General features: G+C 48.3%; 1 protein-coding gene across 2 annotated transcripts in view; it reads right to left on the bottom strand.

Moving 5' to 3' along the window:
• Positions 1-8,653: 8,653 nt before the first annotated feature.
• The window catches only part of Ak8 (adenylate kinase 8), a 106,644-nt gene continuing 91,450 nt past the window's right edge, over positions 8,654-23,847 (bottom strand). For both annotated transcript variants that reach the window (XM_040745133.1, XM_040745134.1), the window contains exons 12-13: positions 10,674-10,754; positions 8,654-9,033 (exon numbers count right to left, since the gene is read on the bottom strand). In XM_040745133.1, coding sequence (XP_040601067.1) covers positions 8,796-9,033; positions 10,674-10,754 — 319 coding nt within the window. In that variant the 3' untranslated portion in view covers positions 8,654-8,795. The remainder of the gene's footprint in view (positions 9,034-10,673; positions 10,755-23,847) is intronic.

Consider the following 23,847-nt stretch of genomic DNA (forward strand, 5'->3'; position numbering starts at 1 on the left):
TCTTAGCCCTGTTTAGCTTTTTTTGGGGGGTGGGGAGATTGTCATTTCTGATGTCATATGTAAGGCTAAGGTCACAGTGCCCAGGAAAAGTCTGACACTGGGAAGATAAGGGAAAAGTGGAAGTGAATGCTAGTTGTCGGTCTCTAGCTCCACTGTTAGTTTGGGAGGCTCATGGGGTATCCAGTCCTACTGATAGCCCTGGTGGCAGGTCCTTGTGTTTCCTGCCTGGTGACTGGCTGGCTACTTACTCCACAAATGGAAGCCCTCTTCTCTTTGAGTGTTCTGCTTTGGGGCCTCACAGCTGCCCTAGTGATCGTAGTGTGTAAGGTGGTGTGGCTGTGGAGTGCTGTCCGTCTCAGCAACTCTGTAGTCGGAAACAGCCTCATACTGAGTTCTGTATGCAGAGCCACTCTCTTACTTAAATGACAAGTATTTGTATATTGTGTGTCTGTTTTCTGGGGTTCACATGGTTTACTGCCGGGGTCTGGCTTGTATCAGTCCTAAGCTGCAGGGGCCATCTATTCTGGACTGATGTCTTTAGGGCTGTGTTCAGAACCAGCCAAACAGCCTCAGGTCTGTCCCTGAGAGGGGGCATGTGGATCAGGGAAGTCCTAGCTGCCCAACAGTGTTAAGAATGAGACAGGGACATCTTGTCATTTCAGGAGGGCTCTCAGTCCATACTGGAAACACCGGTTTATTCAAGCATCCTCTTAAATAGCTTTCTAAAAACCAGGGGTACTGGCAGAAGACATCTATTATCATGTATATAGGGCTGACTAGGAAACACTTCCTTTACAGTCTCACCAGTCTTCAGACACATCCCACATCCCCAGGCAAGTCCCTCTAGTCCCCGGGATGGGTGTGGGTACACCCAGGGCCCAGGTCTTTTGTTATACAAACTAGAAGTCATTCTCCACATAACCAGCTGACATCTAAAAGAAATATAGGAGATTCCAGCTCCTGGAATTGAGCTGAGGCCTGTATCAGAAATACCATATTCGGCCCCCGACAGTTTACAGAAAAACTGAGATACCTCTAAGTCCAGTTGCCTCTGTCGGGGTACCAGACTCCCACAGAGGAAAGAGGAAGAAGTCAGAGACTTGATGTCATTCAGCACTTTACAGGTAGCTAGCTGCCCTAGGTTGCCTTCCGTTGCTTCAATAAACACCATGACCAAAGCAACCTGGAAAGGAATGGGTTTGTTTTAGCTTGCAGGTACAAGTTATAGTCCACCAAAGGGAGCGAGAGCTTAAAGCAAAGCCCACTGCTTACTGGCTTGTTCAGCTACCTTTCTTACAGCCCAGGCTCACCTGCCTAGGGATGATACTGCCCGTGGTGGTCTGGGTCCTCCTATAGCAATTAGCAATTGAGAATGTGTTCAACAGGCATATCTATATACCAATCCGATTGAGGCACCTTCCCTTTCTTTTTGGGGGGGGTGGGAGGGATGGGGTGAGTTTCAAGACAGGGTTTCTCTGTGGCTTTGGAGGCTGTCCTGGAACTAGCTCTTGTAGACCAGGCTGAGATTTGTCTGCCTGTCTCCCAAGTGCTGGGATCAAAGGCGTGCACCAGGACCTTCCCTTTCTTTTTCTTTCTCTTATTTACTTGTTATTTATTTGTGTGTGTGTGTGTGTGTGTGTGTGTGTATTCTAAGACAAGGGTTTCTCTGTAGACCATGCTGGCCTCTAACTCAGAGATCCTCCTGTTAGGATTAAAGACGTGCACCACCATACAACTTTTCAATTGAGATTCCTTCCCAGATGTGTCAAGTTGACAACCATGATTAGCCATGTAATATAAGGGGAATTAATCCACTTACCAGTAGGTTAAAGCATTGGTGCTTTTTTAAAAGGTATGGTGCTGAGGATTGAGCCACTCAAAGCCTCACACATGCCTGACCAGCAACCACTGAGCTACATCCCATGCTTCAAATCCCATGTTTTTTAATAAATTTACTGTGTACATATGTTGGGGGAGGGTGATGGATCACAACTGTAGAGGCCAAAGGACAACTTAGTGGAGTTGGTTCTCTCACCTTCCTGTCGGTCCTAGGGGTTAAACCTCGGCTTGTGTGTGTGGCAAGGACTTTATTGACTGGCCGACTTGTTAGCCTAGCCCCCTGGCTGTTAACAATGCCAGTTAAATAGTACTCGGCCAGGAAAGTGACGCTGGGAACATGCTCGTGGTGAAACACCGAGCAGTGGGTGTGCCAGCTGGTCCCCTGTGCTGGCACCATCCATCACTAGCCACAGACTTACCTGGAGGACTCCTACAGGTGGAAGGGGAGCCTGGCAGCCCGCGTGCATTCCTTGACAGTCAACCCTCCGCTTATGTAGCCCCTTTTTTAAAAACCATCCACCGATAACCGAGACACGCCCCCACCCTCGTCATGAGGAGCCTCTGCTGTGTGTCTAGCCCGCTGGTCTGTGCAGCTGCTTGGAATATCCATTGTTCTGCTGGGAGCCTCAGCACAGTCGGCTCCCCCACCCTCTCAGGAGAAGCGTTTTGGCTGGTTTCCTTAGGGATACAGCAAAGCAGCCACTGCACTGGAGTTTTCTCAGCAGAGTTCAGTTAACCTTCAAAAGGGAGGAAGTGAGTCTTTCCATGGGTGGGCAGTGCTCTCCTTCCTGGTCTGGCTTTCTCACCTGGATTCCCTTCCAAATTCTAAATTAACTGTCCACATCCTAACAATCTGCACCAAGGGGGAGTGAAGGCTTAATCAAAAGCCACTGAGCCGTCGTTATCCTCAGAAGAGGACTGGGATTTCCTCACCATGCGGGTCCCCCTAAAAAAACACAGCCAAGGCTTTCCAGATCCATCAGACCTGATGAGAGAGGGTACTGAGCTCCAGCTGGGTGCTGTTGGAAACACCCAACCCCCATGTTCGACAGACATGGCTCCCCTTTAAGGATGGAGAGTGCCTGCCATCACCAGACACATCTTCAGAGCTCCCAGGTCAGAAACTCAGTTCCTTTCTAGTCTCAGGGACTGAAGCGTGGCTCATGGATACTTGCTCAGCAAGCACAAGGCCTTGGGTTCAGTCCCAAACACTGCCAATAAGAACGAAATGACCAGGCTTTAATCCCAGCACTCGGGAGGCAGAGGCAGGTGGATCTCTGTGAGTTCAAGACCAGCCTGGTCTACAGAGCGAATTCCAGGACAGCCTCCAAAGCTACACAGAGAAACAAACAAACAAAAGAATGTGTTTTCTGTCCCAGCTCCAGGACCGGGGTGGAGCAGAGCTAGGCAGTCACTAAAGAGACCAGTGGGGAAGGAGGAGAGCACAGGTGATGCTATTCTGAGGCCCAGATCCTAAGGCAGCCACAGTGACACAGATATGTGCAATGCTGAGGGAGGGAGGGAGAGAGGGAGGGAGGGAGGGGCCCAAGTGCACCTTTGCAGGTGACCGGTGGCTGTCTCCTCGAGAGAACAGAGACCCTCAGCAAAAGCCAGTGCCAGCATGGGGGAGAGGCCAGTGGTGGCTGTGCTCTTGCCCAGGACTGACAGTAGGAGGTCAGTAACGATGAGACGAGAATGAGATTCCCTTGTGTCCCTCGTGATGTGATTCTGGAATAGTAGAGCCCTCAAATGAGAAAGTGACCAATGGTTCCCAGGACATTAAGTGCTGCGGCGTCTGGCCCAGACCAATAGACCCCAGTGCCCTTAGTGGTGAGGTACATAGGTGATTTTAAACATAATGAGACCAAGGGCTTAAAAACACATTATGCGCATCTCCCAGTCTGGAGCTGGCAGGGCAGGGTTGACTGGCTGGGCCACTGAGCCTCAGGGATCCACCCCAGTGCTGGGATTACAGGCAGAGGCTACTGCACCTGACTTTTTCTAAGATGGGTTCTGGGGATAAATTCAGGCCCTTGAATTTGCAAGGAAAGCACTTCACCAGCTGAGCTATCTCAGCACAACTATTAGGATTTTCAAGACAGAACCAGTATGTATGTATGTATAGTATAAATGTAATAGTAAATAATTCATCCTTTAATACATATTAAATTATATGTATACTATTCAATATATAGTATATATTGATATATACTTCATAGTATTATATTTATATCTTGTATAAATATGTACTATATATATAACATGTAATATGTTACACATAACAATATATAATACATGCATATACATACAATGTATAATAATAGATACCTAATATATGTGTTATGTATCATAAATTATAATTTACATTATGTATATTTGTGTGTTTATATATTAATGTATATTTTTATACAACATTAAAAGAGGATTTACTAGATTGACTTATATGAAATGGCCAGAGTAGTCCCACAATGGCTGACTCTCACTGCCCCAGCAGTAGCAATCCAACACTGAAGGCCTGGAGGTTCCCGTGACTGATGGTCTTCAGTGTGCACGAGAAGCCTGAGGAGTCTGATTCTGACACAATGAAGGACGTGCAGCAACTGTAGGTTCAGGACTCTGGATATGACATTGTCAGTCTCCCCATCTATAGAGTGGGTATCACAGTAGACACATGTCTAGGGGTGCCAGCCCTTGCTGGAGGCAGGAGACCTCAGGTCCTTCTCTGTGTGACCCTCACCCTCAACGGGAGGAAGGAAGCAATTTAGCAGTCCCCTTCCCACAGCCTCTGCTGCTTTTCCCACCCAAAGCTGTTTCTCCATCAGATGCTAACCACCCCTCCACACAGCCTAGGACTCCAGGTAGGCTAAGCTCTCCTCCTGCCTTGGATGATCAGCACAGAAACCCTAGAAAGGCTCAGACCCAGGCCTGGGCACAGGGCTTAAGGTCCTCCAGGGAACTGATGTCCACGCCTCCCAGGAGTAGACAGTGATTCCCACCAGCCACCCGTTCTGGTTTTGTTGTTTTTGTTTTTTAAGATAAGGTCTTTCTGTGTAACCCTGGCTATCTTGGAACTCACTCTGTAGACTGGGCTGACCTGGAGCTCCCAGAGCTCCACCTGCCTCTACCTCCGGAGTGCTGGGATTAAAAAGTGTGTGCCACCACCGCCCGACTGTTTATTTTTGAGACGGGGTCCCACTATGTAGCTCACAGGCCTTGAATGTATAACCCTCCAGCTTCAGCCTTCCCAAGGCTGGGACTACAGGCGTGTATTACCATACCCAGTGTTCTGTCGTTGTAATGAGGAAAACAGTAGCTTCCCTGGAGTGTCTTACTGGCTAGACCATGTTCTCTAGCTGTTTGTGACTGATAACTTAGCCACTCAAGCAAACTGAAGATTCTCATGTCATGGAGGAAAAGACCTTGAGATGGCGCAGTGCTGGGGAAATGGCTTAGCACAGAGTGCTTGTCACCCAAGTGTCAAGATCCCATCACCTGTAAATGCCAGAACGCTGGGTAGTCATACCCTGCCTGTAATCTCAACACAAGGGCGCAAACTGGCATGCTAGATTTGTGAAAGTCAGTGAGCCCTAGGTTCAGCAGGAGACCCTGCCTTGATATGGAAGATGGAGAGCAGCTGAAGAAGATATCCACCTCTGGTCTACATGCACAAGCACAAACATGTACAGCACCTACACACAAATAACTAAAACAAGGGTATGCAATACAGTCACATCATTGTGCCCATCCATCTTCCCATCATTTATCCACACACTCACCACTCATCCTTCTATCCACCTATCCATCTATTCATCCCTCCGTAGCTACCCATCCACCGTCATATCCATTCACCTACCCACTCATCATCCTTCATCCACCTACCCATTTTTCAAACTATTCAACTTTCACTAGCCCACCCACTCATCCATCCATCCATCCATCCATCCATCCATCCATCCATCCATCCATCCATCCATCCACTCACCTTCCCCTGCAACTGAAATCCAGGGATTCATTCGGTGGTGACCATTGAAGGTTGGGTCACTGGGAGGATGGGCATTTTTCTTCCTGTGTGTTCTGTCACCGTATTTTTATTTTCTTCTTTTTTTAAAGCAAGGAACATATTTCAGTAATGAAAGATATCTATAATTATGCCTTTAAAAATGGAAGTTTAGTCAGGCATTGGTGGCGCACGCCTTTAATCCCAGCACTTGGGAGGCAGAGGCAGGCAGATCTCTGTGAGTTTGAGGCCAGCCTGGTCTACAGAGTGATTTCCAGGACAGCCTCCAAAGCCACAGAGAAACCTTGTCTCGAAAAACCAAAAAAAAAAATGGAAGTTTATTCTGTGGTCAACTACAATGCCTTTCTTTTTTTATGCCCCCAAACTTCTTTATGTGCCTTAAAACTCAACATCTAAGCCACCTTTGGTTTCCATGGGGTCTCATAGGGGTGTGGCTGCATTTAAATAGCCTCTTTCCTCATCCCTTGGGAACACCACTAGACTAGCTATAATCCTCCCAAAGTCCTCAGGAACTTTGACCGACAGCCCTAGGTAAAAAGAAGTAAGTCTGATGAGAGGATGCAAGCATTTAATGGGATCTATGGGTGAGATGGTTCTCAGGGCCATCAGTAAGCAGATTTTTCCTCTCTCTCACCTTTGCTATCTCTTCATAAAAAATGCCAGTCACATGAGCACAGAAACTTTGTCATTTTTCCTCTATTATCTACCTAATGCCAGGGATGGAGCTCAATAAGCATTTGTGGACTGGAGAGGAGTCTCAGCTGGATGGCAGCCTGTTTGGCCTATAGGGAGTGGCACTACAGGAGGTGTGGGTCTTGTTGGAGTAGGTGTGGCCTTGTAGGAGGAAGTGTCTCTGTGGGGGCTGGCTTTGAGGACACAGTGGGACACAGTCTCTTCTGCTGCCTTCAGATCCAGATGTAGTACTCTGGGGTCCTTCTCCAGCATGACAGCAATAGTAACCCTAACTAAGACGGTCTTATTATGAAGCCTGGCTGGTCTGGAGCTCACTATGTAGACAAAGTACCCATACAAAAAAAGACAGAGGCCAGCTTGGCCAGTGTGTTGGTTTAGTTTGTGGCACACACTTTTGTGGAAAGGAAGCGTCCTACTAGGTCATTTTTGCTTTATTAATGTGTTTCTTTGTGTGACACTGAGAATATTTTTTTCCAACACCCTGCAGGGAGCCCTGGCAAGCTGAACATGTGCTGAAATGGGTGTGTACTGTGAAATAAGTTTCAAGGTGGGTACTGCAGGGTATCTTGGTGGGAAGACCCTGGTGGAAATTCAGGAGGTCGTGCTCAGGGTCTGACAGCCTAGGGACATGGAAACTGAGGCACTCAGCAGAAAGGGAAGGCCCAGAAGGCAAGCCACAGACCTGCGCCTGGCTGGAGCAGGCCCAGGGCGGGCTCTGCTCCATGGACTTTGCGCTGTCCTAAGCTAGAAGGGCCTTTGGGCATTGGTCCAGAGTTTCTGAGTTTACCATGTACCTGGAGCTGCCCTTGAACTCCCGATCCTCCTGACTCACAGGTGGATGCCATTGCATCTAGCTTGGCACTGACGTTCTAAAGTAGAACTTGCATTTGTCCTCACTGGGCTGAGGGTTCTGCCTATCACCCCTCTGAATCCTTTGGGTTACTGGGAGGCGGCTGTGCTTATCACTCCTCCTGCTAGGAAGGGACAGATAGGCTGTGAAGAGTGAGTTTAGCTCTGTGGTGGCTAAACCTGACCTGGCCTGGCATCAGTGAAGAAGTGTGTCTCTCTGGGAGGATCAGCTAAGGAGGGAAGGCCCTCCCCAGAGTGGGAAGCTTCTTCTTTGCCTGCCTGCCCTTCACTTCTTGCGGTAGATGCATCTGCTCTGTTGCTGCCACTCCCACCCGCCTCTGTTGATCAGAACCTGGTTTTCTTTCAACCTTTCAGTGTGGACTAAAGACCAGTGGCTCTCTAGCAATCCTCCCTGTCCCAGAACCAGATTGATACATCTAGATTATCTAGCTCTGTGGTCTAAATAAGCAGCTATGAGGTTCTCAAAGTCTCCAGTATGCAGACGGCCATTGTTGGCCTAGTTGGTGTCATGTAAGCCAATCATTAAGTGCCTTTTATAATATATATCCATTCCTATGTAGATCATGAGCAGTGCACCCACCCAGTTACCCACAGTGGGATAAGGATTCAGGCATTATGCTGGTCTGCCCCTGTCACCTGGCAGAATGCACTCAGGCAGCTCCCTGGTCAGCCCAGGTGCAAAGGACCCCTTTATTTTATTTCATTTTATTTTTTTGGTTTTTAAGAGACAGGGTTTCTCTGTATTGTTTCGGAGGCTGTGGGTCCAGCCCGGCCTCGAACTTACAGAGATCCGCCTGCCTCTGCCTCGAGAGTGCGCAAAGAACCCCTTTAAAAGAAAGACCTCTGCCCACTCACGCTCTTTTTCCACTCTCTCTTTCTCGCTCTCTGTCTCTAGGGCAGACAGGAAAAGTCCTGTCTCCCTCTTCTCTTCTGTCCTCTTTGTCTCCGTGTCTCTTTACCTCATTTCTCTTTCCTCCCTTCCCTTCCCTTTCTAATAAAACTTCTCACTAAGCTCTGTCTGCCTGGCATGTTTGTCCCCTGTGTCGGTCACCCTCGCCTGCTACGGGTCCACCAAGGCTCTCCACAAGCTTTCTTCCTAGCAGGATGGTGCTGCCTCAGGGGGGGCTTCATCCACAAGTGACTTAGAGGAAGGCCTAGCATCCAGCATTCCACCCCCCCCCAATGGGCCTCCTCTGCCCTCTTCTCAGACTCCCTAAGAAGGCTTCCTGAGGGTGTGTCTAGCATCTTTATTTGTGGGGGTAGAGGGGTGGGGTGGGGTTGGGTGGGGTGGGGTGGGGTGGGGTGGTGGTGTCCGCTGAAGGTCGGGGGCAGGGGATTCTAGTGTCTCCAGGGCTTGCTCCTGGCTTTGCACGAATCAGGTCACTTTCTTGGGCAGAGGATTGATGATCCCACTCTCTATGTACTCGAAGACTGTGTATGGGTCCTGGTCCGCGTTGACAGTGATGGCCCGATCGTAGTACTGCTCTAGGTCCCCCGAGTTTCTGTAGAACAGGTCCGTTCGAAGCCGGATGTACTCCTCTGAGTCCTTGGGGTTCTGCAGGAGACGGGCCTGGACCTCAATAGTGGGAGGGGGCTTGTACATAAGATGGAACCTATGAAGGAAGCAGATGACAAGGGAGTCCGCAGTGCCCTTGTTGGCCATTCTAGAGTGCCTTTGCCCTGTCACCATTACCACCAGGCACAAATCCCAGCCATGCACTAACTGGGTGCACTCTGGACTGGCCTCAGGCTTCTGGGAGATGAAGTTATGGTCCCAGTGCAAAGAAAGGGCAGAGGTCAGCCAGGGTTTAGAATGTAAAGACACAGTACGAGTCAGTTTTCCCTTTGATCTCAGAACTCAGGAGGCCCAGGCAGGCAGATTTCTGCAAGTTCCGGCCAGCCAGAGCTATGTAGTGAGACCCCCACCTGAAAAAAAACCAAACAACAAACAAAGCCCAGGTTCTTTCCTTTTTCCCTTTGCAAGCCCCCTCCCCCTCGCTGTCACATGTGTGCAGGGAGGTCAGAAGATTCCTGGAACTACAACTCCAGGTGGTTGTCAGCTACCTTTTGTGGGTGCTGGGACCCAAGCTCAAGTCCTCTGGAAGAGCAGCAAGTGCTCATCTTTGCAGCCCCTGGCTTTTGTTTTTGTTTGTTTGTTTGTTTGTTTGTTTGTTTTTTGAGACAGGGTTTATTCATCAGGGTTCTCTAGAGGAACAGAACTGATAGAATGAATATATATGTGGAATTTATTAGGATGGCTTACAGGCTGTGATCCAGCTAGTCCAACAATGGCTGTCTACCAAGAATGTGGTAGCTGTTTAGTTCCCAAGAATGACCGCCTCAGCTGGTGAGAAATAGACTCTAATCCAGTGAAGGAATGGACTTGCCAGAGACAGCGAGAGCAAGCAGGCAAGGATCTCTGGGAGTTTGAGGCCAACCTGGTCTACAGAGTGAGTTCCAGGACAGCCAGGGCTACATAGAGAAACCCTGTCTCAAAATAAATAAGAAACAAAGCAAACAAAGAAGTGGGTCTTCTCACTTCAAACCATTTAATTAAGAAAATACTCCAGCCAGGCATGGCCGTGCATCCCTTTAATCCTAGCACTGGGGAGGCAGAGGCAGGCAGATCTCTGGGAGATCTCCTTAAGTAGACCAGGTTAGCCTCAAAGTCAGGGATTCACCTGCCTCCACCTCCCAAATGCTAGGATTAAAGGCATATACCACCACAAAGGGTTTACTTATTTTTATTTGTGTGTTTGTGTGTGTGTATGTGTCTGTGTGTGTATGTATGTGTATCTGTGTGTGTGTGTGTGTCTGTGTGTGTTCTGGGGATTGAACCCAGGTCTTCAGGCTTGCAAGGCAAGCACTTTACCATCGGAGACCTCCCCAGCTTCATCGGGTCTTTTCTTCATCCTTCTAAACACTGTTTATTAAGTACAAACAGCCTGCCCGTCTGAAGCAGTCATTTCTCTAGCAGGAGTCAGCTGGAAGCTAGGAATACAGTGGCCAGCTACTTAACCAGGATGTTGCTGCAGGGCCTAGTACACTCCTTCGTTCAATCTTGGAGACTGGGGGCCAAAAGACACGCCCAGAACACACTAAACAAGCGGGTTTCTAGTCCCTGCCTGGAGTAGCCAGTGCTATCCCGAAGCAGGTCCACAGTAGCGCTGAGCACCTTAGTGGAGAGGTGACTTTGCAGGGAGCCTGGCCACCAACAGCCCTCCATGACCAGCCAGCAGTGACCCTGACCAACCTCTCTCCTGTGACAGGGTCAGTCCTTCTCAGCGTCAGCCGCTCTAGGATGGAATCCAGTGGCACATTAAGGAAGAACACCCTGCAAAGAGATCACAGCAGCCGTGTTTGTCACTGTCACTGGGGAAACTACTCCCTCCCCCTGGCTGACACTGGAGATACCAAAAGCTGACCTGTCATCATGACTTTTGGGTGCATAGCAAACCCACCTAGAGCACAGAGCCCCACCTTCCTTCGCCAGGCCAGTAGCACTCCAGTGCCAGATGCTAGGGTGATTAAAGACTGCCTAGCAGCACAGAACCCTCAAGATCATCCATCGGCCACTGTGGAGCCTACGCTGCCTGTGTATCCCTTCCCTCCGCACTGCTGCATCCTGCCCTTGGTGTCTCCCCGTGTGGTCTTGTGGGGCACCGGCCTCTCTGTTGTCACTAATTTACCTCCATAGACTAAATCTTGCTACAGTTAAGAACAGTCACCCTGGTCCCCAGAGGTCACCCTAGGGCCAAGGTTGGCATGATTCTCCCCATGTGTGCATGTATGTTTCGGGGAGCAGCTCTTCAGACCCTGCCTGGGCTGTCCTTGCTCCATTCCCCTTGGCTTGATGATCCCTTGTCCCTCTAGCTTTCTCATGCCTGTGGCTTGGCGGTGACCTGGACTGTGAAGAGACCAGATAGGCTGAGCTCAGGGTTCCCCTGGCTGCAGGGGCTCTGGAGGGATGCAGACCCAAGTCAAGCTAGGCACTGTTGCAAGGCAGCTCCACCCCTTTCTCTGACTTCACAGTGGGAGAAATGGAAGCTTCCATTAGAAGAAAGCAGCTTGCCTAGAGCCAACAGGCAAGTGGCCAGAGACAGCAGGACTAGGCATTGCCTGAGGCTGATTCCTCATTGTTTGACTGACACAAAAGCATAAATCTCTCTTTTATTTAGGTTGGCTTCCTCTGGTTTCATTCTCATAGTTACCCAAAGTTACTCTTTTTTTTAAAAACAGAACTTTTATTTATTCATTTTTTAGGAGGTAGTGGGGGGCATGTACCACTATGTGTATGTAGAGGTCAAAGGACAACTGTGGGATTCTCTGCACACTCTATGGGAGAGGCAAGAAATGAAACTTGGTACAGCATGACTTAGCCCCCACTGGCTCCAGGTTCTAGAGTCTGACACCAGATGGTTTATTTTAGCTATATTTAAGCATAGTACAATTTTGAGGCAAAGTTTCCTGATGACAGTTAACTCATTCCCATGGGTACAACAAAAGTTAAGACATGTTTACATTGAAACACTTTTGGAAGGGTTGTTTTGTTTTTTGGTGTGTAGCCCTGGCTGTCCTGGAACTCTCTTTGTAGACCAGGCTGGCCTTGAACTCACAGAGATCCACCTGCCTCTGCCTCCCAAGTGCTGGGATTAGATATCACCACTGCATAACTACATTGGAACTCTTTACAAAGTACCTATGGTTTCTTCGATAAAGATGGGTTCTGTTGACTCAGAAACAATGCTCAAGATAAGGGTCTAGGAGAATGACTGAGGTAAACACAATGCCTGTAGGAGTCAGGATTGGCCTGGCCCTAAGATAACATACAGGTCTCTGAGGCTGTTGTAAAGTGCAGCTGACATCTCTCATAAGGATGGTTTTGTGGCCTGGGAAGCAATGCTCAAGATTTAGAGGGAAAAAGTTGGGAATAAACCAACATAATAGTCTGGGGAATTCAGGTGAAGCATGGCCCTACAGATAACAAAGATCACCAGGTTGTGAACTACATCATGTCCCAGAATTGCAGGTGGAAGACAGGCAAACATCTCCTTCCTTTGAAGAGACAAGCCTCTGTGTTTAACTTTCCTGGTTTCCTTATTGCTTATGAGTGCACAAGGACCTCATACCCTCTACAGACAACGTACAGGAGTAGGTTTTCTCCCTGTGGGTCTCAGGGATTGAACTCAGGTCATCTGGCTTGGCAAAGGTCCTTACCCACTGAGGCATCTCACCAGCCTTAGTTACCTTTATTGCTGTGACATAGTACATGACAAGAAGCAATTTGAGGGAGGGAGCATTTATTCTGGCCCACGGTTCAAGGCCACAGGCATCATGATGGAGAAGGCTTGGTGGCAGAAGGCAGCAGCTGCTTGCTCACGTTGATTCTGCCGTCAGGGTGTGGAGAGCAAATGGGAAGCTGGGATGGGCCATTAAAACTGAAGACCTGCCCCCAACTCACACTGATGGACTTCTACTGATAGGCTCCACCTCCTAAAGGTTCCAGAACCTTCCCAAACGGCACCAGGTGTTCCCACACATGAGCCAATTATGGAACCCTTCACATTCAAAACACATGGCACCTGGCACACTTGGTATCACACACTAGAACATGTATGAACTCAAGAAAAAAAACAGTCAACCAACAGATGGGAAAGCAGAGCGGGATGTTCTTTCTCACCACTCCCGTGGAGACTTATTATCAGTTATGAATGCTGGGACTTATGCTTGTTTCTTGCTAAATGAAGAGAAACCTTAACATGGTTTCATCTGTTTTGCTTCAGAGCTTTTTACCTTCCCTTCCTTCCTTTCTTTCTCTCTTACTTTCCCACTGTCTCCAGGTCTGGCTAGCTAGAGGCTGCCTGGCTTCTGGCCGGGGCGTGTCCCTCTTTCTCTCCCTTGTTCTGTCCTCCTTCTTCTCTCTAGCCTAGACTTCCCCTCTCTGCCAACCAGCCCCTCCTATCCCTCTCCTGCCTAGCTATTGGCTGTTCAGCTTTTCACTAGATTAATCAGGTGCCTTAGGCAGGCAAGGTAAAATAGCAACACATCTTTACATAATTAAACACACATCTTTACATTGTTAAACAAATGCAGCATAAACAAATATAACACACCTTTACTTAGTTAAAGTAACTTACACAACATAGTGTGCATAACTGCATAAATTAAAAGTTTAATGATGCATTAAAAGAGTAATTCATTATTACAACTAAGTGAGTTTTAATTTGGGAATGGAAACCTAGCATTTTTAATCAATTTTAAATTTAAAGTGAAATTCACTATATATATATGTTTTTTTCTTGGTTTTTTTCAAGACAGTGTTTCTCTGTATTGTTTTGGAGCCTGTCCTGGAACTCACTCAGTAGACCAGGCTTGGTCTCGAACTCACAGATATCCACCTACCTCTGCCTCCCGAGTGCTAGGATTAAAGGCGTGCGCCACCATCGCCCAGCGAAATTCACTATATTTTTAGACTAAGTAGACCTGTCTCGAAAAACCAAAAAAAAAAAAAAGAAAGAAAGAAAAAGAAAAAGGCTCAGGTTGCCTCCTCCTTCCAGTATATAAAAGACCCAGCCTCTGCCATGGGAAGCCCTCCTTTCAGGCTGGAAGGCACCAAGGCTCTTTCTGTCCAGACCATCTGTGGCTGTCTCTGGCCGTGGTATAACTCAAGGTGTTTTCTCTCAGGAAGAATTACACGTGACCACCGTTGAGGAGGACCAGCAAAGAGGCGAGCTGCCAGTGAAGACACAGATAGTACCACAGACGAGTGTGACAGAGTAAAGGAGGCCGAGTAATGGACAGAGCACCTGGCTTGATTGGAAGCATCATCCAGGGCCTGGAAGGAGAAGATGACACCAAGGTAGTCCTCCTGCAATGGCAAATTTCACAATGCTCCAAGAGCACAAAGCACAAGTAGCCACTTCTTATATTTCTTCCTTTAGACTTAATTAATTTTATTTTATGTGCATGTATATCTGTGTACCACGTAAGCACCTGGTTCCCAAAGAGGTCATAAGAGGGCATCAGATCCTTGGGAACTGAATTATGGATGATTGTAAGCCACCACATGGGTTCTGGGAATAGAACTCAGGTCCTCTGCAAAAGTAACAAGTGCTCTTAGCTGCAGAGCATATGGAAGCTACAAAACATCCTCAAGGGTCATCTTAAGGAACCCTGCCCACCTCCTTTGAGACAGAGTCTCTCATTTTCCTAGAACTCACAGACTCAGTGGTGCTGGCTAGCAGGGAATTTTCCTGTCTCTGCCTTCCCTGGGATAGAATTACGACTGTGTACCAGCATGCCAGGCGTTTTCCATGAGTTCAGGGGAGGGACCTAGAAAACACTTCACCAGCTGAGCTGCCTGCCCAGCCTCAATTTCCACAACACATTTCCCCCTCTCCACCGGAGGATGTTCAGTCCAGATTTGTTGGGGAAGTCTTTTGTCAATAAAGCACTGTTGAGCCAATAGGAATCTAGATAGGTGGGACTAGGAGTCCAGGAGGATTCTGGGAAGGAGAAACACAGGAGAGTCAACAACATGTAACTGCCATGGGGTAGGAGCCCGGAACTATTCTCCAGTAAGAGACATACTTAGAATAACAATTATGGGGTAATTACTTAAAGCAGAGCTAGCCAGTAAGAGACAAGCAAGGCCAACAGCTTCATAATTAATATAGCCTCCCGTGTGTTTATTTGGGACTGATGCGGCTCTAGAACCAGGCGGGCGGAACGGCTCCTCACAAGGAAAAAGCTTCCCTTTACACAGATTAAAACTGTAGCAGGCTCATCTCTTAAACACACCGAGCTTCAGGACACGGGCTGTGGCTGCCTTGTTGGTACTGTCTTCTTCCTGCCCGACAAATGCTGAGAGCCAACACATAGTGCTGAAAGCGGACAGGTGGGTGTCCGCACACACACTGGCCTGATCCCGTCACAGCAGAGCACAGCTTCAGTTCCACGCAGTTGGCTTCCTGGCTCTCAGACAGGTGCCTGGGTCACAGGCCAAGCCTGCAGATTCCTGGGATTCACTGTGGAGAGAGGCTGTGCCCAGGAAGAGCCGTGCAGAGGAGAGTCTGGACACGTGGCTTCTCTGGCCAGGATTTTAAAGTGCTTGCCATGTGGCTGTTTCACTCTGATAAGCATATCTGAAATACCAAAGGGCAAATGCCTCCACCTGATCCTACCACCTTGGGCATCTTGTGTCTGGCCTTGGGCAGCAGTGACAGTCCCTCTCACTTCCAGCTCCCACTCCTTCAAAACAAGGGCTCCCACTGTGCATAATTGACAGTGCAAACCCACCTTGGCAGTACCTGTAGTCTCTCCAGGGGCAAGCAACAAACTCACTCTCCCTGCTGTTAACTAGTAAATTAGCGAGCGCTTCCGGCAGTTTACCAAGTGCATTTCCAAACACAGCAGCCCGGTTGAAGGAGAATGACCCAGGATATTCCTGCATAATCCAGCTCCTTTTAAAAGCCCTCTTAAAATGTCTACCTCCTTCTCCACTCAGAAGAAAGGGAAGAAATCTTTTTCTGTGCACACTGCCACCCGGGAGCTCCCCAGACAATAAGGGAAAGCCAGTTGTCAGAGCCAGGTAGTTCTGCAAGCTTTTCCCACAGAGAAAAGCAAATGAGTTTAAGGCAAAAATAACAAGAGACAAGCTGGCCACCACCTGTGAAGCAAACCCTTCAGTAGGGTGCCCAGGGAACCCGAGACATCTCAGGGCATCCCTGGGGCTTGGTAGGGACAGGTGCGAGGAGGGAGAAGTGTGTAGCTGTTGGAGCCGTCCAGGTAAGGCTTCATCCAATGAGGTCTCTGGCTGGCAGGTGCACGTCATCCTGATTTTGAGTCAGATGAGTAGTAAAGGGCTGCTGAGATCCACATCCCTGAGACAAGAAGGCCAGGCCAACAGGGTACAAGACCTTACCGAAGGCCTCAAGGCACTTGTGAGCTTGAAACATCTTAACAGGAGCAGTTTCCCCCTCAAATCTGTGTTCAGACTCCATCATTCTGTTGTCCTGAAAAACTAAATTCTGGTCGGGCGTTGGTAGCGCACGCCTTTAATCCCAGCACTCGGGAGGCAGAGGCAGGCGGATCTCTGTGAGTTCAAGGCCAGCCTGGTCTACAGAGCGAGTTCCAGGACAGCCTCCAAAACAATACAGAGAAACCTTGTCTCAAAAAACCAAAACCAAAACAAAACAAAAAACCAAAAAACTAAATTCTGGGGCTCTGGAGATAGCTCAAGAGGTGAAGTGCTTGCCTTGCAAGAAGGCAAGAGGGCAGAAGGCCCTGCTCAGTCTGCAGAACCATCTAAAAAGAAAAACTAACAGGGCCTGAGTGTGTGCGCTGACAATCCCATTGCTGGGGAAGGCAGACAGGTGGAGCCCTGTTTGTGATTAGTCATCTAGCCTGCTTGGCAGATTCTAGTCCACTAAAGACTCTTTCTCAAAAGAAAGTGGGCTGCTGAAAGAATGGCGGTCACGGTTGACTTCTGGCCTAGTCTGTCTGCCTGTCTGTTTCTCTCCCTTCCTCCCCTTTCTCTCTCTCTCTCTCTCTCTCTCTCTCTCTCTCTCTCTCTCTCTCTCTCTCTCTCTCTCACACACACACACACACACACACAATTACAGTTTTGAGGGTTTTTTTGGGGTGATTTTTTTTTTAAGAACAGGGTTTCTCTGTAGCTTTGGAGCCTGTCCTGGCACTTGCTCTGTAGACCAGGCTGGTCTCGAACTCACAGAGATCTGCCTGCCTCTGCCTCCCAAGTGCTGGGATTAAAGGTGTGCACCACCAACGCCCGGCTGCTCGTGACATATTAATTGAAATAAGTATATTGGGACTAGGGAGTATAGCTACATTGGTACTGTGCTTAGCTAGAATACATGAGGCCCTGGGTTCTGTTCCCCAACTGCAGAAATTGGCATGGTGGTGCATGCCTATAATCCCAGCATTTAGGAAGTAGAAGCAGGAGGATCAGAAGCACATACATAGTCATCTTCAGCTGCATTAATAGGTTTGAGGGTAGCTTGGCTATATGACGCTCTGTCTCAAAAGTAGACAAATAGGTGAAATTGTCTGATGTCACTTAAAATGGACAGGAAGTCTGACATGGTGATGCATTATACCCAGCTCACTCAGGAAACTGACACAGGAGGATACCCTTGAGTTTAAGGGTTTGAGGTCAGCTTGGGCGACATGGTGAAATGCTGTTTCCAAAACCAAAACAGAAACCAATGACTAGAATGATAAAGGTAACATACCTTGATAGTGGTGGGAGTGCAAAGCTTACACATTCCTTGTCCTCATCCTTGCCTCATGGTTTGCTGGTAATTCAGTTTATGCATGTCACGGGGAGCCCTGAAAATTGCAACCTTTGCCCATTTCTCTGGTGTAAATTCTCCTGACATCGCTGAGTATGGAACTGGGAGATGGCGCACAGAACAGAACAGAGGCTCAGAAGCTGGGGCTCACTGCCTGTCACATGCTGCAGCCTCTGGGGACCAGCCAGGACTAGGGCCCTTCTGGTGTGGGCCAAGAGTTTGGCCACATGGCTATGGGTTCTGGAGCCTTGAGCTGGCCGCTGTGGATACATTGCCTTACTGAATCCTCACAGCATCCTGTGAATCTGTGGCACGAGGACACATCACACACTGACAATCCCAGGCCATGAAGAGCAGGGCTCTGGACAGTTATTCAGCTGAAAAGTGGCCAAGACTTGGCCTTAGGACTGCTCCCAAATGTGTGCCCTTAAAACCTCTTTCCTACACGAATTTCCCTCCTTGCTAATGACCCCTGCTGTGTGCCTTCAGGAGGCCAGAGGCATGATGGTTTCCATCCCTGGTCACAAATGCAAGGGAGGGACCTGAGACTTACAGAGGCTGACTCCCACCCTCCTGGGTGCATTTCTCTTGGGCCTGCTAAAGCCATTATAGTCTGAGGGATTCTTACTTTTCTTTGTCCCACTGGCCTACCTGGACCATCTCCTTGAAGTGTTTTGCTTCTTGGCTTCAGTTCAAGTCTTTGGCTTTTTGTTCATCACCACCACCACCACCGCCGCCGCCATCACCATTATCACCATTACCACCATTGCCATCGTCATCACCACTCTCACCACCACCATCATCGCCATCAGTCCATCAACACTGTCCTCACCATTGCTGTCATCATCACTGGTGGCAGCAGCACTACCTTAATCACTACCATCATCATCCCCATCAGAAACGTATGTCAACGCTGTGTGCCAGAGCTTTGTACTAAGCGTGTCACACATTACTGGGCCACCCTCCACCGTGAGAAACACCTACATAGAGAGGTGCTGTGATCCTGACCATTTCAAGTGCTGTCTCTAAACTTGGCTCCAGGTCCATCAGACTCCAGGATGCTGTATTGCTGCCCTGTCGTGTTCCTATATGTCAAATAGCCATGATTTATTTCCCCAAGTTATTACAGCATTCCAGAAGTCTCTAGTGAGACTTAGCACACAGTGGACACTGAAGCCACTTAACTCATAGGATGTGGCTGGATTTAACTGCTCAGGCTTCTCTGTGCCTGCCCTAGGACTGACTTGCTCCTCACCCTCCTCATGGAGGATGGTACACAGCTCGCTAGCTGCCTCTTGGGGCAGAAACAAACAATGCAGGCTCTGAAAGACTGCTCACCCCCAACTGCCTTGCCTAAGGAATCCATCACTGGGATTCGTAAACCCACACGCTAATTACACCAAAACTATCTCAAATCCTTGCATAAGAACAGCAACAGCCCTCTTGTGAAGAATTTCACTACAGTTAGTTGGGCTATATCTAGACACTCGGTTAAAAGGAAGTAGATAAGGTCTTCAAAATAAAGGCAAGGAGGCCATTCTTTGTCAGCCTACCCAGGGGTCAGAGTCATGGGGGGGCAGAAACTTCCCATTTTACAGACAGAAAGGGAAGATAATACCCTTTGGCTTGGCAACATAATAGGCTTTACTTCTGGAAAAAAAACAAGCCTGATTAAATATTAATCGCTAGTGGTATTAATTAAGGGGGAAGAGTCCATCAAGAGAACCCCAATATGTTTACAGTGTCCCCAGGAAACTGGGAAAATTCACAATCAAGTGTGTAAATGTTCTAAAAAAGGGTCTTGAATATTTTATGAATATTTGTCATAAAACAGAAATAATAACCACTGTGCAGAGCTATTAGAATTAATATTTATGCCACCCGCCATGAAATATTCATGGGGACAGAGAGAGGGGGGCTGTAAGACAAGAATTAATTTACACTGGGCCGGGTTTACCCGCTGGCTTGATGTTTAAAGCCAGTTGACAAGCCTCCCCATGAATCCACCAGTCACTTCCCTGCAGTCTAGGACGTGGAGCTGGTGGGGGACGGGTCCAGGCTGCTGACAGCTCACAGATTGAGTTTCTGACAGCCCTGAAAATAAAACCCTAAGTGGCCCCCCACCTTTTTTCCCTTCTTCCATTGCCCAAGGCGCTCTGTTCTGAAACCATTCTTCCCATCTCCCCTTCCATCTGCTGGAATTAACGAATTAATGAGCGCCGATACACTTTACTGGTGGGGCCCTATGAATGTTTACAGGCGATTAAATTATAATGCAGGGGGCGGCTGTATAATTCATGAACCAATTAAAGGAAGTGTTAGTTGATTTGATGGGATGAGGACGTACAAAATGCATTTAACTAATGGGGAGCCTCGGGCTGCTGAGGGACGGCTCCCCTCTCAGATTACGCAGCTAATTGCCCGACTTTGCGAGGCTGTCACAGATAGCCATGCATATTTCATTGTTCTCAAATACTTCAATTGTCTGCGTCAGTGTTGTGGCTGTAATGTGGAGAAGCTAGGCCAAACTTGGGTGTCCTTACAGTGTCTGGCCTGGCCTCACCAGAAACCTAGGAACCCAAAGGTCCCCAGCCATTAGGTGATTAAAAGGGCTCAGTGTGTGATCAGTCACCTTTTGTTTTACTAGGGACACTCATTCCAGAAGTTGACTTCATGACCTTGGGAGCCCTTGGGACTGGACCCCTTTTTTCCAGGGGAGGTAGGACCTGAATTCTGTAACCCCCTGTATTGTTTCCACTCTGTGAGCCCTCCCCAGCCCAGTCCATATCCAGAGTTTAGTTTTCCTCTCGGCAGCCCACCTGGGGCACTTGACACTCTGTGTCTCCTCTAGGCCTGACTTTGTCCTTTGGTACAGGACAGCCACTCGGGGGCTTCATTAAATGCAGATCATGGCAAACTTGGACTCAAACTTAAATGTCTGCTAACGGATGCTTGGAAGCCTTAGGAAAGGAAATAGGCAAAAAGGAACTGTACCCCTCCCAGGCATGAAAAGGTCCTGGCATACTAGGAAGAGGGAGGGCTGAGAGGAGGTTAGAAAGGGTCCCACCTCCCAGTCAGATCCCAGGGATGCGGAGGGAGGGGCTGCCTTCAGACTCCGTCCACTCAGAAGTTCCTGGCTCTCCTCAGATGGTGAGAACTTCCACCTAGACTGATGGTCCATTTCCAGAATCCGACTGTGGTCTCTAGGCTTCCAGGGCAATTCTGACTTTCACATGAGAGAATTGCAAATGAAGGTGCATGCAGAGAGAGAGAGAGAGAGAGAGAGAGAGAGAGAGAGAGAGATGCATGCACACAATCATGCATGCACATGAGCAAATTAAAAGCCAGGATGATCCGCCCCACTGCACTCTTGCTGCTGGACACTGTCAGCATCTTTGTCCTGTCATGGACCTATCATCAGTGCCCCATCCTCCTTGAGGGACTGCAGTATGATAGTAAGAAGTCATAGTTTACTTATTTAAGGCAGAGTGTGGATGGTACTAGACTTGAGCAGTAGTGGAGCAATCCCGGGTCTAGTATTCTGACTGACTTGAAATAAACTACATGTCTTGGGCTTTTGCTAAGTGTGTTTTAATAGAGCCTATCATCTGGGGCCTGACCCCCATCTTTTTCTCCACCCTTACCGTCTGCACCCCATAAAGGTCAGCCTTTGTTCCCCAATAACACTATGCTGTCAAATTAAGCAACTGGTACTATCTACAAGGACAGCCTTGGCAGCCAGCAGGATGTCTGGTGATGTGCACAGGACCCTCCTGGACTGCATGGCACAAACCCAGCGGCCACAGGTGAGAAGAACCCAGACAGCAGTCCCTTCAACTGCAAACTAAAGCAGCAATGTTAACCTGGTTAGATGTTGCCAGCAACTGGTGGTCAAGCTGGGTTTAACATATTAAATTTGAACATTAATTAAAGTTAAATTAATTTTAATTAAAGAAATGTATTTATATTATTTACTTAATTAAAATTAAACATATTTAAAAATTAAACCAAACTATCATTTACCAGATACACTGCCTTAGATGTTTTGAAGATGCTACCTTATGTAATTCTGGAAGACAAATGGTATTCCTATTGCATAAATGGGGAAACTGAGGCCCAAAGGAGTTCAAGCATCTTGACTCAGAATTTCTTCTAAGTAATTAGCTGCACAAGAGATGTGATCCTGTAGAATGTTGCCCTCAGAGCAGAACAGCCACTGATGACTTGCAGGAGACCATTAGGATATGGCCTGATGATGTTCCCTCATAGACGGGGAATGAAGAGGGCCATGAGACCCTCACCTGAGGTGCCAGCCACTCCCCACCCAGCTCTACACGGTCTCAGGAGATGCTAGCGAATACAGAGTATGGAGGCTGACTGGAGTAGGGGGAACTCTATCTCAGTAGCAATAGAGACATTGGCATGCATGCTGGGGTGGAGTGATGGGGCCACCCACAATCCTGTAAGTAGCCCCTCACTTGAACTCTGTAAGCAAGCCCATCCAAGCTTGTCAGTTTGCCGGTCCAAGCTTGAGTAGAATCCTGGGTTTGAGGCAAGCCTAGGCTATAGTGTGAGACTCTCAAAAAACAAAAACAAAACCTGAAAAATATTAAAACGCTGTGTGATGGCATAGATTACAATGGTCTGGTTTTGCTCAACAAAGAAAACAACCCTGGACAAACCTGCAGGTGCCTGGTGGATCAGAACAAGTGGGGGTGGGCCGGGTAGGCAAGAGGACAACCGGAAGGGCCACCTACTTTACACAGGTCCATTCACTATCTTTACATTGTTGGTGTGTTGTTCCTACAATCGGGAAAAGCATTAGCCACAAAACCTTCAGAGAAAGATGTCTGTTTACTGTTGTTATGGAGGTGTGGGGAGTAGAAGCCACCTCCTGGACAAATGCTCTGCCACGCCTGGCTACACCCTGACCCTGAAAAGATTACTTTGTATTTATGTCTCCTAAATATTTACTTTTAGTTTATATGTGTGAGTATTTTGCCTGAATGGATGTATGTGCATCCTATGAGTGCCCGTGGAAGCCACAAGAGGACAGATCCTTGGGAACCGGAGTTACAGATGGTTGTGAGCTGCCATGTAGGTGCTGGGAACTAAACTCAGGTCTTCTCCAAGAGCAGCCAGTGTTCTAAACTGCTGGACCATCTCTCCAGCCCCCAAAGGCAATCTTCTAAGAAGGAAAGCATCCATTTTAGATGAGGGGGACAGCACAGTGGGGGTGGCATGTGTGACTGGGACAGACTCTGTCCGTGGGGCAGAATTTACATGCTTTGGTTCTGCTTTTACTAAGGACTGAACCTAATACCTCAGTCATGCTATGCTGGGCTTTACCCTCAGAGACAGAACTAAGATGTACAGGGTCCGAGTGACACCTGATATGGAGTCAGTGTCCTTCTGTCACAAAAGTAGACAGACAGAGGACAAGAACACATGGCTGCTAGACTCTGAGGACAGACAGAGGCAGGATGCGTGTGACCCAAGTGCCAGGTGCAAGAGGGGTTGGTGAGAAAGTGAGAACAGCTCGGTACAGATCAATGCCTCAAGGATGGGAAAATCAACTACTATTATTCATTCATTCAGCAAACATCTCCCCAGTGCCCACCCACTGAGTTCCACAGACAAGCAGCACTAGCATGGCGAACAAGTTGCTCACCATGGCTGCTTCCATACACACTTCAGACAACATCTTGGAACCTGGGGTGGATCCCACAATTTGGGGGAGACGCCATCCTGGGACAGCCAATAAGCCAGTAAGCCAGTAAGCAGTGTTCCTCCACGGCACCGATTTAAGCTCCTGACTCTCGGGTCCTGCCCCGAGTTCCTGCTTTGGCATTCCTTGGTAATGGACTAGAACTGTGAGTCAAATAAACACTTTCCTCCTCCAAGTTAAATAAAGTAAAATAAAATGCAATGTGTTTTCACAGAATTGAGAAAAGGGAGGATTAAAATGCACTTTTTCATGGCACCTCCTAGGTAGTCAGCCTTGACGAGATGAAGCTGAGTACCCAGTTCCCAGCCACAGGCTGTCAGAAACTCGTCCACAAGGACGGTGAACACAAGCTTCTAGGAGAAGCGCCCAGCCACAGAAGGAGCTGC

The sequence above is a fragment of the Mesocricetus auratus genome, unplaced genomic scaffold, assembly GCF_017639785.1.
Source record: "Mesocricetus auratus isolate SY011 unplaced genomic scaffold, BCM_Maur_2.0 Super-Scaffold_100004, whole genome shotgun sequence".
Taxonomy (NCBI): domain Eukaryota; kingdom Metazoa; phylum Chordata; class Mammalia; order Rodentia; family Cricetidae; genus Mesocricetus; species Mesocricetus auratus.